The sequence below is a fragment of the Hippocampus comes genome, unplaced genomic scaffold (assembly GCF_001891065.2).
Source record: "Hippocampus comes isolate QL1 unplaced genomic scaffold, H_comes_QL1_v1.1 scaffold252, whole genome shotgun sequence".
Classification (NCBI taxonomy): Eukaryota; Metazoa; Chordata; class Actinopteri; order Syngnathiformes; family Syngnathidae; genus Hippocampus; species Hippocampus comes.
The window spans coordinates 275,354-288,566 of NW_017805485.1; the positions used below are offsets into that span (position 1 = coordinate 275,354).

The 13,213-nt window shown below is 41.8% G+C and overlaps 1 protein-coding gene across 3 annotated transcripts in view; it reads right to left on the reverse strand.

The window, feature by feature from the left end:
- sobpa (sine oculis binding protein homolog (Drosophila) a) overlaps positions 1 to 12,335 on the reverse strand; it is a 42,031-nt gene extending 29,696 nt beyond the window's left edge. For 2 of the 3 annotated variants that reach the window (XM_019876153.1, XM_019876151.1), the window contains exons 1-3: positions 11,594 to 12,335; positions 3,740 to 3,860; positions 559 to 768 (exon numbers count right to left, since the gene is read on the reverse strand). In XM_019876153.1, coding sequence (XP_019731712.1) covers positions 559 to 768; positions 3,740 to 3,860; positions 11,594 to 11,689 — 427 coding nt within the window. In that variant the 5' untranslated portion in view covers positions 11,690 to 12,335. The remainder of the gene's footprint in view (positions 1 to 558; positions 769 to 3,739; positions 3,861 to 11,593) is intronic. The other variant, XM_019876152.1, reaches the window with a different exon arrangement.
- Between the last annotated feature and the right edge of the window lie 878 nt (positions 12,336 to 13,213).

Genomic DNA, 13,213 nt, shown 5'->3' on the forward strand with positions numbered 1-13,213 from the left:
GATGTAATGTTGTTTCTTCATATTTTCAAAGGGACGGGTACACAGCCAACTTGCTTTGCAGCAAATGAAAAAAGCTCCTCTCATTTCCTTTAAATTCTGCGCAGGAGAGGCACTGGTGTCCATGCAGAAAATTTAAGCGCGCAAAGAATGTTTCTGTGAAACTGCAACAAGATCTCCACTTACGGATGATGTAAAGTTGGCTTGCACAATCACAGATCACCGCTATGAAGTGGGCACTTGGAGCCTGCTTTCCACCTTGATGGATCGAGTCCATGTGTGAGCCCTACCTTCAGCCACCAAACTGTCAGATGCGCCGGGGGCATGGAAAAGAAAAGACCCTTGATCCGCCGGAACACCCAGCATAAATTCCCAAACACGCTAAACAAGGCTTGCACCTGCATGCCCGACGACTATGAAGAAAAGAGCCCTTCAACTTGGAATTAATTTGAGGCGTTAAACATGCAACATACCTTTTTCTTACTATATATATATATATACAGGTATATATACTGTATATATGTTTGTGCAAACCAAAGTGCTCTTAAAAGCTGCGCCTACCTTTTGGTGGCTTGATCAGTGGCGGGGGTAACACTGGGACAGCGACGGGCTGGTTGCCATGTTCCTTGGTGCTGGTTGTCGAGGTGGATGGCGTGGTGGGGTGTTCTGAGACTCCGTTTCTGGAGTTTGGCAGACACTGAGAGCTGTTGGCTAAATCCGGAGACACATCGTTGCTCCGTCTTGAAGTTGGAATTTTTGGCAACAAGTTTTCTGTGAGGGGAATAGAAGGATGCTCTTGAACTCACTGCAAGTCCATCCATCATAACAGAGCTAAGGAACTTAAAATGTGAAATTATGGGGCAACTTTGTGTTCGGTGAATGTCAGAATCGTGCATTTTTCTCGCAGTGAACGTTGGCCTTGAAAGTAACTTATAAATAAAATAAAGGGCAGGTATTTTCTTTAAAAAAAAACAAAAAACAAAACAGTGCTATATTGTAATATGCATTTTGGGCCTAGTTCAACCACAAAAACCTGTGGCTTCAAAGAGTGCGTAGAAAAGGTTCTAAATTTGCTCATACGACTGAAATTTATAGTGTGAATGAGAACAAATAAAATCTGTATTTCTTAAATGCGGACCCTGTCATACGCACACCAATAGGCAATGTGTTGATAAATCCCGCCTGTTCTAGACTGACACGCTCGCGGACGTGTAGCTTCAAATGCATTGAGAAACGTCTCCTATTGACCATATATAGTAGGAATCTCTTTCGGAAATCCAAAAGCATGGCAAAAAGGGCAGAGAGATTCTCTGAGATTGACATTGAGTTACATGTCCAAGAAGTGGAAACAAATGAATACTGTTTGGAACAATTAATGCAAGTGTTACAAATAAAAGAAAAAAAAAACACAGTTGGACATCAAATAAACATGTCACTGCCCACAGATGAGAATTATCTCTGATTAACTGGGGGAGGATGAGCAAGCTATGTGGATCCCCGTGTTGCAAGCTGGGGACACGTCACTGCCTGCCCACATCAGCTTGTTATTGGAAGCGCACATCCACAAAGCTTTCCTGTAGAATGACTGAATCCTGAATTCCTCTAAGCCAGGGGTTGGGAACCTATGGCTCGCGAGCCATATATGGCTCTTTTGGTGATTGCATCTGGCTCGCAGATAAAAAAAATATATATATTCTCGCTTGTTTATTAATGTATCCATCGATCGATTTTTCAATGCTCATTTCCTCGTTCGGGCTGCAGTTAGCTCCAGGAGCCATTTTGATTGGATGATACTGGCCAACATTGCCGTTGCTGTGGAAACAGGCCCCCTTTTGAATCAACCCGCTCGGCCATTAGCTCAAAGCTAATCCTAAGCGAATAAGATGGCCTTTGGAGTGTCATTAAACAGCTTGAAGCCTCTTTTTTGAAGGACTGTTCACCATTTGCCAAAGTGCTACTCTTGTTGAGTTGAGTTCACTGCCACTGTAGAGCATTCATATTTCAAGTTTAAACTTGCCAGCCAAAGCAAAAAAACATAAATTGAGTAACAGCTCATATCTCCCCAAAAATGAATGTTGGGTTACACACTTATCTCAAGGCACTACTGTGTGTTTGGGAGTATTGTCATATTTTTTGTCTACATTTGTTGCACTGCCATTTATGTTCAAATATCAGTTGTTTAAAAGGTCATAACGCCGCGACACATATGCTATTGCTTAGCCAGTGTGTTGCATTTTTCATTGTTTATGAGCATTAACCAAATGGACCTTCCTAATGCTATAAGGTCAGACCAAAAGCAAATTGTTCAATTCTTGCCACGCACTTACACATGAAAGTCAAAGCAATTCACATAGAAAAATGAGAATCCATACTCGGCGGCACAATTGACATTTTTAAGGGGCGCAAATGGGTGGCGAGTACATTTATACAAGTTGGTAAATTGGAGCAGGAAAACACACAACGCGTTGCGACCGGCATAAAGAATCTACTTATTAAGTCTTACCCACACAGCACACACACACACACACACACACACACACACACACACACACACACACACACACACACACACACACACACACACACACACACACACACACAGCACACACACTTTGAGCTGGCATACACAGCACATGCACTTGGCATCCTGTGCAGGTAGCACAGAGAAACAATGATCAAACAACTGATCAAAATAATCATTGCAGTCTTCAGGCACCGGGAGTTGTACAAGACAGACAGCTTCCAGTACTCGGACGGAGCCAAAAAGGATCAAGCTTGGAGAATGGAAAGTGAATACATTGGTGTAGCTGGTAAGTGCATTTACATATTTACAGCTTTTGAATTGTGAACCATGATAGCAATATCATTTAACATTAGCCAAAGTTTTAGAACACCGGCCACCTGATTAACTAGCGATGCTCATACTTTTGTCTTTGTCTTTGTTTTTAAGTCAGAGGAAACGGAGGAATGCCTCCTCTTCTCTGTTGTGGCGTGGCACGAATGAAGCAGGTATGTTTGTTAACACTGTATCCCCTAATCAAACTCATGTGAATAATGCGAGGCAAAGCATCGCATCACCTTTGGTGTGAACAGAGCATAGGGCAAAGCTATGCGGTTTGGTTAAATACACAATGTGTTATTATCTTTTTGATGTGTTTATTGTCTTTTAGTTTTGGCAGGAAACTTCAATTGGAAGTGGCAAAAATCAACTTGACGCATCCTCCTGTTGAAAGAACTGTTCACTAGTATGTGCCAAACTGCTGCTTCTTTGTGACGTGAGTTGAGTTCAATCGGATTTCAAATTTGACTCAGCGGGCCTCCTCGCTGGCCCTTGATGACTTCGGCATTTTAAGGTCCTCGGATTGGTTCGTCAGAGCAACAACCATAACGGCCAACTTCAACTAACAAAACACAATTATTGCAATCTGCACAAAATAATACCAAACATTTAATAATCAGCATTGCTGGTGAGTATGATGTATTTTGTTTGCATTGGTTGTTTTTTTTGTTTTTTTTGTCACCTTATTAGCTATGGCACTGTTGCATGCTATTATACTCCATTTTCATTTATCATTGATGGTTCCTGTAATTGCAACATGATGGTGGTGGTATTAATAGTTGGATTAAGTCGGACAAGGGTAAGGCCCAGGGATACCAAATGTAGGACTTGCCCGCCACTGTAACTTACAGTACATTTCAGTGTCATTAATGTGCATCTCTCATCAGTGTTAGTGTCTTGCACCTTTAAGGACAGAGATGTGCTGTGGCGTTTCGCCTATATCCAAGTTGTCCGAATCTCTCAGCTCCACCTTGTCGTAGCCATACCACCCCAGCAGTTCATTCATGGTGTTCTCTGCAAAGCTCTGCATACAAACAAAAGGATGATTAGCAATATCAGTATTTGTCAATTTGTGGGGTGTGTGACAAAATATCAAGCATCATTTCAGAAATTACAACAATAATATATATATATAATAAATTGCAATTTTATTTTTATGATTAGGAAGTTTTACAAGCATTTTACAAAGTAAGTGTATTTTCTCTTTAGTTTTGCTTCCCTGTGTCTAAGTGTTTCTTTTATCTATAGTGTGCTGTGCTAAACTTAAACTGTTATTAAATGCAAAGCTTTTCAATTCTGTGTCAGAGCATTGTTAATGACCACTGACGGTGCCTATTGATCTGTATTGTGGTTTCAAATACCACAATGGTGGCTTGGACAATGGGCGGATGTGACATGAAGGTAAGCCACAGTCCAAGTCACAGTAAGATGATGTTGGAGAATCCCATTCATGAACATTCAGCGACGTATTAGTATACCCTTCTCAATTGTGTGCTATTTGCAATATGAAATAGCTTTCCAAATGTGAATACCTTCATGATCACATAACACAAAAGCATTCCAAAAAAAAAAAAGCTATGTTTCTCCAGCCAGTTTTAAACCCAAAATGCATCCCTTCCCTTTTGACATCAAGTCCCTATCTGCCTTATAAAAGTCCAAAAAGATGCCCAAGTATTGTGATATTGTAATGGGGCAATAGAAAAACAATCTGATGAGGTATCCTCCTTATACTTATGCAGAGTTGCCATTGATCAATATTGAGCGCAAAGTTTCTGAGTGAGTGTCAAAATGCACACTGTCAGACACAACCACAGCATCAAATCAATGCTTTCCATTGAATAATAGAGTAGCAGTCACATTAAATGTAAAACAAAGCAGCGAAGAGGAAAAAGGAAAACATCCTTTTCTTTCGGTGTCTCCCAACACCCTGTCCCTTGTGTCAACCCACAACTTGGAGAAAGTGGGAGGATTATAACGAGTGGAATCTAATCCTGGTTGGCATCTCATCAAAGCAGAAGCACAAACTTGGGCTCTGGGCAGCTACAGACGAAGTAGCTAGGCAAGAAGCAGCCACCGACGGGTTTAGTATAATAGTATACAGGGTATATACAGTAATCATCGTTGATATGTGATGGTCGTCCACCAATAACTTCAAGCAACAAGTGGCCCTGGCTATACACTTAATATAATGTTTCCCAATCTTTACTCAGCCAAGGCACCCATTCTACATTGGAAAAATGATGGCACACTCCAAAAAAAAAAAAAAAAGGCACAAAAAGTATGAATCCTGATGTAGAGATAATCGTGTCTCATTTTACTCACAAATTTACTAAGTGTAAAATGCGTGTCTGTTTAATTAAACACTAAGATAATAATACTCACAGGAACCCATGACTTATTCTGTTCTCTGAATGGCAACAGGTGGATATTTCGGTTTATTGTACATTTTGTCATCTAATAGATGAGCATTTAATCATCCTGCCTCCATACGATACAGCCGGGGTCACCAACGTGATGTGGTGCCCACAGGCATCAGATAGCCCCCCAAGGACCACATGAATAATACGCAGGATGGTTTTAAAAATAGCGTACCAGTGATGAGGCATCCTGATTTCTTTTGGAATGTTGTAGAACTGATCATTTGAAAACATGACTACAGTACTGGCAGATGTTCATGAAAATTAAGTGTTGCACGTTGATCTTCATCTGTTCCTATTATTGTGAGAAATCATTAGCATCAGTGTTTTCACATAAATGAATACACTTTATAAACAACATATAATAATATCCAGGCATGTAACCGGCGTTTCGTATTCAGAAATGTAACTGTATTTCATTACAGTTACAGAAAAAAACAAGCACTCAATTTATTGGTACATTTACAAAAATGGGGATTATTTCGCAGGATTACGTTCTCCACGCGAAACAGAGTGACAGCGTTGTTTATTTGAACCCTCATTGCAACAAGTGGATCAATTGTCATAATTGTTGTGTACCGGTAACGCAAAGGACAAAAGGGTGTACATGTACAGTTGGGAAGGTGGGGCAACTGGCCATGTCGTGTCCTCCACATCAGACCCGTCACCAGAGCCCAGCCTTCAGGGGGGCATACGAAATGCATGGCGGGGCCCAATTATGAATACCCTACAGACAGCTCTTACTCGGCTCCATATATTTGCATATTCGCGTAGCACTCCTAGTCAATAGTCTTGAATGGCGCCCTTTGGCAAGTGTTACCATAGACAACATTTACAGTTGACGACTTCATGAGTACGTCGATGCCACAGCCGTTTTGGATGTGGCAAGATGAAGCTATTTGTGAAGATGACTCGTTCACTTGGTCCTTGGGGGATGTGTCATCAAGTAAGAATTCACTGAATGAATCCTGAACCATTGCTTTTGATTGTATAATGTCATTCTAACTCAAGTTTACAAATAATTGTTGCCAGTTAATGGCGAATACAATGGCCATATCCAAATCCGTGGCTTCTTCTATGAAACAGGTTCAAATGACTCTTTAGTTGCCAACATGAATTGAATACGTCCCTCCACACTTGCCGTAGTGTGACGCACCATGACAGTCTAAACATGTGCTGTAGGAAATTAAATGTCGCCTAAAGTCTGAAAACCGTGAACTGTAGTCACCAAAGTTTATGCTGATATCGCTACTTATCAGGGATGTGTGGTCAGAGCAGGCAGGTGAGGCAGAGCCTCCTTGTCGCCTGACCTGCATGTGAAGAATAAAAAAAAAACAAAAAAAACAAATAATGACTGCATTAAATTGTTTTTTATTATTTTCCATTTTAGTTCCCTACTCCGTGCTTTATATTGATTAGCTTTTTCAATCGAATAATGAATTTGCATAATTCCTGTTCAAATACATGCATGAGAAGGGAACAGGGGATGTGACAGTCATTGCACCCTAAGTGCCTCAAGCGACTACGCACGCATGAATTGAAGCCAGGGGCATGCAGTGGGCGGGGCCAAAGGAGCGATGGCCCCGGGATCCACTTGAGAGGGGATTCATCCACAACCCCCTGAGAGAGCATCAAGTTGGAACAAGTCGACAAAAAAATATTTCGAGGAGATTGAAAAAAGGCATTTACTGCGCTTCGCACGCCACTTATTGATGCAGGCAATTATTGGTGTGTGCTCTCACACAAAAGACATTGCTGTTTCTCTTTAGCTCGCCAATATACCGGACATGTTTTATCACACATTTACTGCACATGCTGACATTCAACAGCCTGTCATGAACATGTGCAACACATTTAATCTTTCTGATCGGCCAGAAAAGCATCTGAAAATGTGAGGGGTTCAGGGTGGGGTCGAAAAAGTATGGTGCCGCTGCTGGCAGGTGGCAGTGCTAATCTCCACCGCCGCAGTGTGTAGAGGAAGCGAGGTGTGTAATTGATGGAAGCATCATAAAAAGCTTTGAAAACAAATACAAATTAAAATATAGGTTAATCAACTAGTCCGCACGTCCGCCTCATGGTGCAGAGGTACAGAGTTCGATTTCAGCTCCAGCCTTCCTGTGTGGGGCTTGCATGTTCTCCCTGTGCCTACGTGGGTTTTCTCTGGGTGCTCCGGTTCCCTCCCACATTCCAAAAACATGCATGGCAGGCTAATGGAACACTCTAAATTGTCCCTGGGTGTGAGTGTGAGCACGAATGTTTTTTCCTCTGTGTGTTCCCTGTGATTGGCTGATAACCATTTCAGGATGTACCCTGCCTACTGCCAAAGACAGCTGGGATAGGCTCCAGCATGCCTGTGACCCTTGTGAGGAGAAGCAGATTAGAAAATGGATGGATGGATAAGTGGATGGATGGATGGTTAATCAACTATTTTAGGTTCATATTTTAATATCCGACCCAAGAGAAGTGACAGCCTCACCAGCCATGAACCTCACCACACGTCACTGGCTATGGGCAATGTTTGTGAAATGGTTCCGATTGCCTCTTCTCTCAGCTTCACAAGCGCGTTATTGTTCTCCACCCCTGGGCAGCTTTCTGGTTTCCTGGGCAGTTACACCTGTGACTGTAAATCTAGCCAAAAGCCAAATTTGAAACGGAGTGTTGATATTCAGTTACCTATTTTTAGAAAACTCAATGTGACAGGACACATCCGGGCAACAAAAAACAACTGTCAGTCAAATGTTCCAAAACTTTTGCTCATGTGAAAAATGGGCGGGTTCAAAAAAACAGGTGCTACCTTTCATAGCTGTGTATCAACTCCAGATGTAAATACCTTGAAATTAAGGATGGAATGTTGCTCTTTTGTCTCATACTGTATCCAATTTGCCAAACCCTTTTGGTCTACAGCAAAAATAAAGGAATTTGCCCCACACTGTTTGAAATTTTTTTCAGGTGGGTGGACATGTTTTTGGACTGTGGAGGGCACAGCAAGAATTAGAACACTCCATACAGTAAGACGAAAAGCGCAGATTTGAACAGAGATACTTCTTACTCTGAGGTGAACTTGCCAAGTAGTATTCCTCAGCCCTGTCATGAAAGACTGAAGTGATCCCTTCACTTTTCCTCTAGCACCACCATGAGGTTGGCATGTGATTTTGAAGTGTTAGAACATTGAATGACCGGTGCGATATAAATTTGGGTATACTGCATATATATATATGGGGTTTGTTTACAAATCAACCAACGTATCATACTGAGCTGTAAAATTATACATTAAAAAAAATCTACAGAAATTGAGACTGGAGATCCAAACTTGTGAATTATAGCTGAAAGTATTGACTTTCCAGACTGAATGCCGATGTGAAGTACATTGAGTTGCTTTGTGGATGAAATGTGCTAAAAAGCTGCCTTGCCTTGCCTTGCCTAGATTCCAATCACTTCTTGATTGTTTTCTTACGACACTGTTGTGCTGTTGTACAAGGCCAAATCAGAACAACTCTGCAAGTGTCAGCATACGTGAAGCATTTTTCCATTGAAGCCTGTCCAGGATTCTTCTCATACTCAGAGAACAAACAGAACTCCTGAAGTTGTTTTGGAAAATAATAACGTGACTAACGTTCATCAGCTATCCATAGAAGCAAACTGTACAAAGGTATTTATCTGAAATATTTTCAAGAGGAGCTAATAAAAAATTCTAAAAAACATCTAAATCCAGCGTGCTCCTCAAGCCTCTTTACTTTGTTGAAAGACCAATATAGCCAGTATGGGTTCCATGAATGATGACGGAGGATAGAAACCAGAGCAGGACACTGAGCACCATGACAGAATTCCCAATTCCACATCCAAACTTTCCTTTTTGCGGATGCCTCGTCCACTTTTCATTTCTCTACGTTCTCTACCCTCTCCCTCTCTGCTTTCATTTCCCTCTCCTTTCCTTGATATGTGATCCGCTGGAGACGCTCAGGTTACAGTTTTTACAGCTTAGCCAGCCCCGTGCTCCATACATTCCTTTCTCCCCTTTCCTCTCCTCTCCCCTCCATGCCCGTTCCTTCTTCCTCCGTGATTACTCACCAGAGCTGACTTGGCCATGGCACACATTAAGCTGCAGCCAGAAGAAGGAAACACTGTCAGACTGTTAAGATTTCCAGTGGAGTGCTCACAAGGGAACATTGTGTATTTGTGTATGGGCATGTTTTTTTTTTCCCCTCTAGCTTTGGACTAACTTATTAAAAATGAAACGATGAGAGGAAATTATGTACAAATAAATATACGTTGTAAAATAGAAAATTTTCAAATTTTTGCAATTGTGTTTTGGATGGGATGAGTTACTGTACATACGATGTTATCAATTCTGCATCTGCAGGTTTAAAATAAAAAGCTTTTTTTCGTGTGTTTATGTGTGGGCCTGTTAGTGCCTTTTAAATAAATAAAAAAACAGGAAACTCTAGGTTTAGTGAGCTACGCATGAACGCGTCTTTTCTTTGTAGAAGTGTTTTAACACCCTCACCACATTTATTGAATGCAACGTCTTGTATTTACAGCAATGCCACAGTGTGTGTGTTTTCACTCCACGTCATCACAGCAGCACCGTCTGGTATTGGCCATGACACAGTGACCAAGCATTACTTGCTCAATTTATTAAATACTGAAGCTGAAGTTTATTCACTTGAATGATTAGAGTGCAAGGATTATGGAATGATACTGTTGCTACAAATGGCACTGATTATAACAAACAAACCTAACTTCTTCCTGTGTAACGAAAATCTGCTTTATAAGAATTATATAATAAAAATGGGACTAATTCACAGAACGCGCGCACACACACACACACACACACACACACACACACACACACACACACACACACACACACACACACAAGACTTACACTAAGTAGGCCTACTCCCAGCACAAGACACATTATTTGAAGTAGGGGACTGACATCACGTCCTTACAAACAAAACAACCCCTCCCCCAAAATAAAATAAACAAATAAATAAATAAATGAGGTATTAATTTAACAGTGATTATGGATGTGGTTTGCAGTAGTGTAAATCTGTTCTGCATCATCCTAAAAGATGTGTCTATGATGTTTTGACTCGTGTAGTGAGTCTTACTGGTGGCATATTATTTTCAATTACAGGTACTAAAAGAAATGTGATATTGTGGTAATTATGGCATAAAATATGTCACTGAAAGTTCTTCAAGTCTAATACTCCACTAAGAATAAGCAGATGTAAAAGAAACAATGTTAGCAAGGAAATATGCATTAAACGGTTTGTTAAAACAAAACGATGTTAATGCGCGATCACGAACTTAAATATTTTACATAAATACTGGTAATGATCATGACATTAGAATAAAAATGCATCCATACATCAAATTTGAAAAGAATTTATCCATTTTACAGTGACGGAAAGGACGCTGTGACACACGGATGCGTCTTAATTCTGCATGAGTCCAAACACGAAAAGGGTTGTTTCAGGTCTCGCTGAGAACAACTCAGTCGAACACACAATTTCCATATTAGCCTGAGTGTGATCGCCTACATGTCTACTCAGAGGAGCGTTTTGAGCGTGATTGGCCGAAATGTGCGCAAACAATGCCGAGGTGGGAGACAAAGCGACACACGGAACATCTGTCGTCAAATGCCGAGATCACTTTCTTTCTCCTCAATTAACCGCACTGGGTTCAAATATAAGCCACTAATGGAAACAACGTGTTTCGGGGATCAAATCTTGTAGGCCCAACACGGAAGACAATGTGTTCTTGTCGAGTGCGTAAACCTGACAACAGAGGCACATCTGGATCACACGCCTCTGGGCAGCGCACGCGCCTTTACTCAGCCGACATAAAACGACGTCAACGTAGCACGAGGAGGCGAGTTTTCCCACATTGATTTGTAGTAATTATGCGCACTGGATGCATGCTCTCTTTGTATCGTTGATAGTAATAATAGTGGAGGCGCGAGGTGCCTTCATAGCACACGGGATTTTCTCTCACCCTTTATTAAAGATGCATTAAAACACGGACGGCGACATTGATGTCACAAAGCGACGGAAACACACGCCTGGTATTTGTCTTTCTTCCAAACTTCATGTTAAATTGATAAGTGAACGGATAATGGTGAATATGTCGCGCCGTTGCATGGTGAAGCAGGGCGCGCGACTGAAACAATAGAACTTGGGTAATAAAAAAAAAAATCCACATTTCAAGTTAGTCTCGCATGCAACATAATATTACACTTGGGTGCATCATTTACAGTGTTAGGGGCCACTGGTGCTTTAACACGCGCACGCTCCTCTCAAGCACTCCGCGCGTAAACAGCATGCAGATCCGTTACCTTCATCTCTTCATTAATCTCCCTTTTCACCGGGTGAGCTGGTTTTCGGCTTCTTTTATTTTCCGGAGGTCTGCCCTCTTTTTCCATCTCTGCCATGTTTTCTCGCTGATACTTCTGTCAATATTTGCGGTGGCGGCGGGGGCTGGGGGGAGGGGGGTGGATGCAAGGAGCAGGGACGAGAGGCAGCGCTTTTACACTCGCCAGACGGCGGATGTCTTGGAGCTTCTGAGCGACCCGTTTGAAGCTGCTGATGCCGCCGAGGGCTGGCCGTGCCGGGCTAAGTCAGCCATCTTCTGCCTGTCTCCTCCGCGGTCCGTGCACCACTGTTGTGCCGCCTCTGTCCAAGAGTCAAAGGAGAGGTTGAGCGAAGGGGGAAAGGAGACAGGGGGAGGGGCCTACGCTGAAACATTATATGACGTGTTGATGATTTGAGGTAGACGGTGTCTTCTCAGTTTCCCATGGAGCGCAATCAGTGCAGTCGCTCAGTCCGTTCAGTGCAACTGTCTTGGCTTGGCTTGGGGGGAGTCTGCAAGAGGCGAACTGGTGCCCCCGCAGCTGCCCATCCAGTCCACAAGCTACAGTGACAATAGTGTGTCACTCAACTTAAACTGCCCATTAAATACTGTCAACCCAAATTTTATTTCCACTTAAAAATTTAAATGAATTTAAATGTTTTGTTGCACGACTTGAGTAATTCAACCACACTTTACCAATTTGGGTGCAAAGTAGAATGCATTCATTGTCTCTATATGTGCCCTGTGACTGGCTCGCGACCAGTTCAGGGTGTAGTCTGCCTCCCACCCAAAGTCAGCGGGGATAGGCTCCCGCAACTCCCCACGACCCTCTTCAGGATAAGCGGTATTAAAAATGGATGGATGGATGGAATATTTGGGTTTATAGTGGAGGGTCATGGTTGTGCTTGTTTTTAATTCCCATTATTTGTGTGTTTGACTGTTTGTCCCATTCAATAAATTTTATGGGCGACAGTGAGTTTCTCTTTTTCTACTTCACTCAAGAGTATATATGCTCGTAAATCAAGTTTTGGAGCTTAAAACAGGCAATAAATAAATAAATCAACAAAACAATAACTCTTAACTTGAAAAGCTTGTAAACTGGGGCACTCATAAGTTAAGGTGCCGGTCCTCGAGGGCCCCTATGTAGATTTTTTTTTTTTTTTTTTTTAGATGTTTCCCTTCTCCAACACACAGGATTAAAATGATCTGCTCATCACCAAGAGCTGCAGAAGCCAAGCCAAGTTTGAATAGCCAAACACACTTGTAGTCATATACAGTACGCACATAATCATTATGAGGATGATGCATTTTATGTTGATTTTGAACTGCTCCAGATGACATAAATAGCACAATTGCATGCATGTCAAACTTGCAGATTTGTGGCATTGTGCTCTGTGATAGATTAGCACTGGTGCAATGCTGTCGAATCAGCATCATCAGTTGCCACAGCAATGAGGTCCAAGTATGGCAAAGGAGAAGTGCTCACTAAAACAGATTTCAACAGATTTGTGAACAATATTTATAAAAGGCCTTTTTGTGTAGTTTTACATGTTTGAGTTCAAAGGAAAAAATATGGTATTGTATATTATATTTGATAGTCGATGTT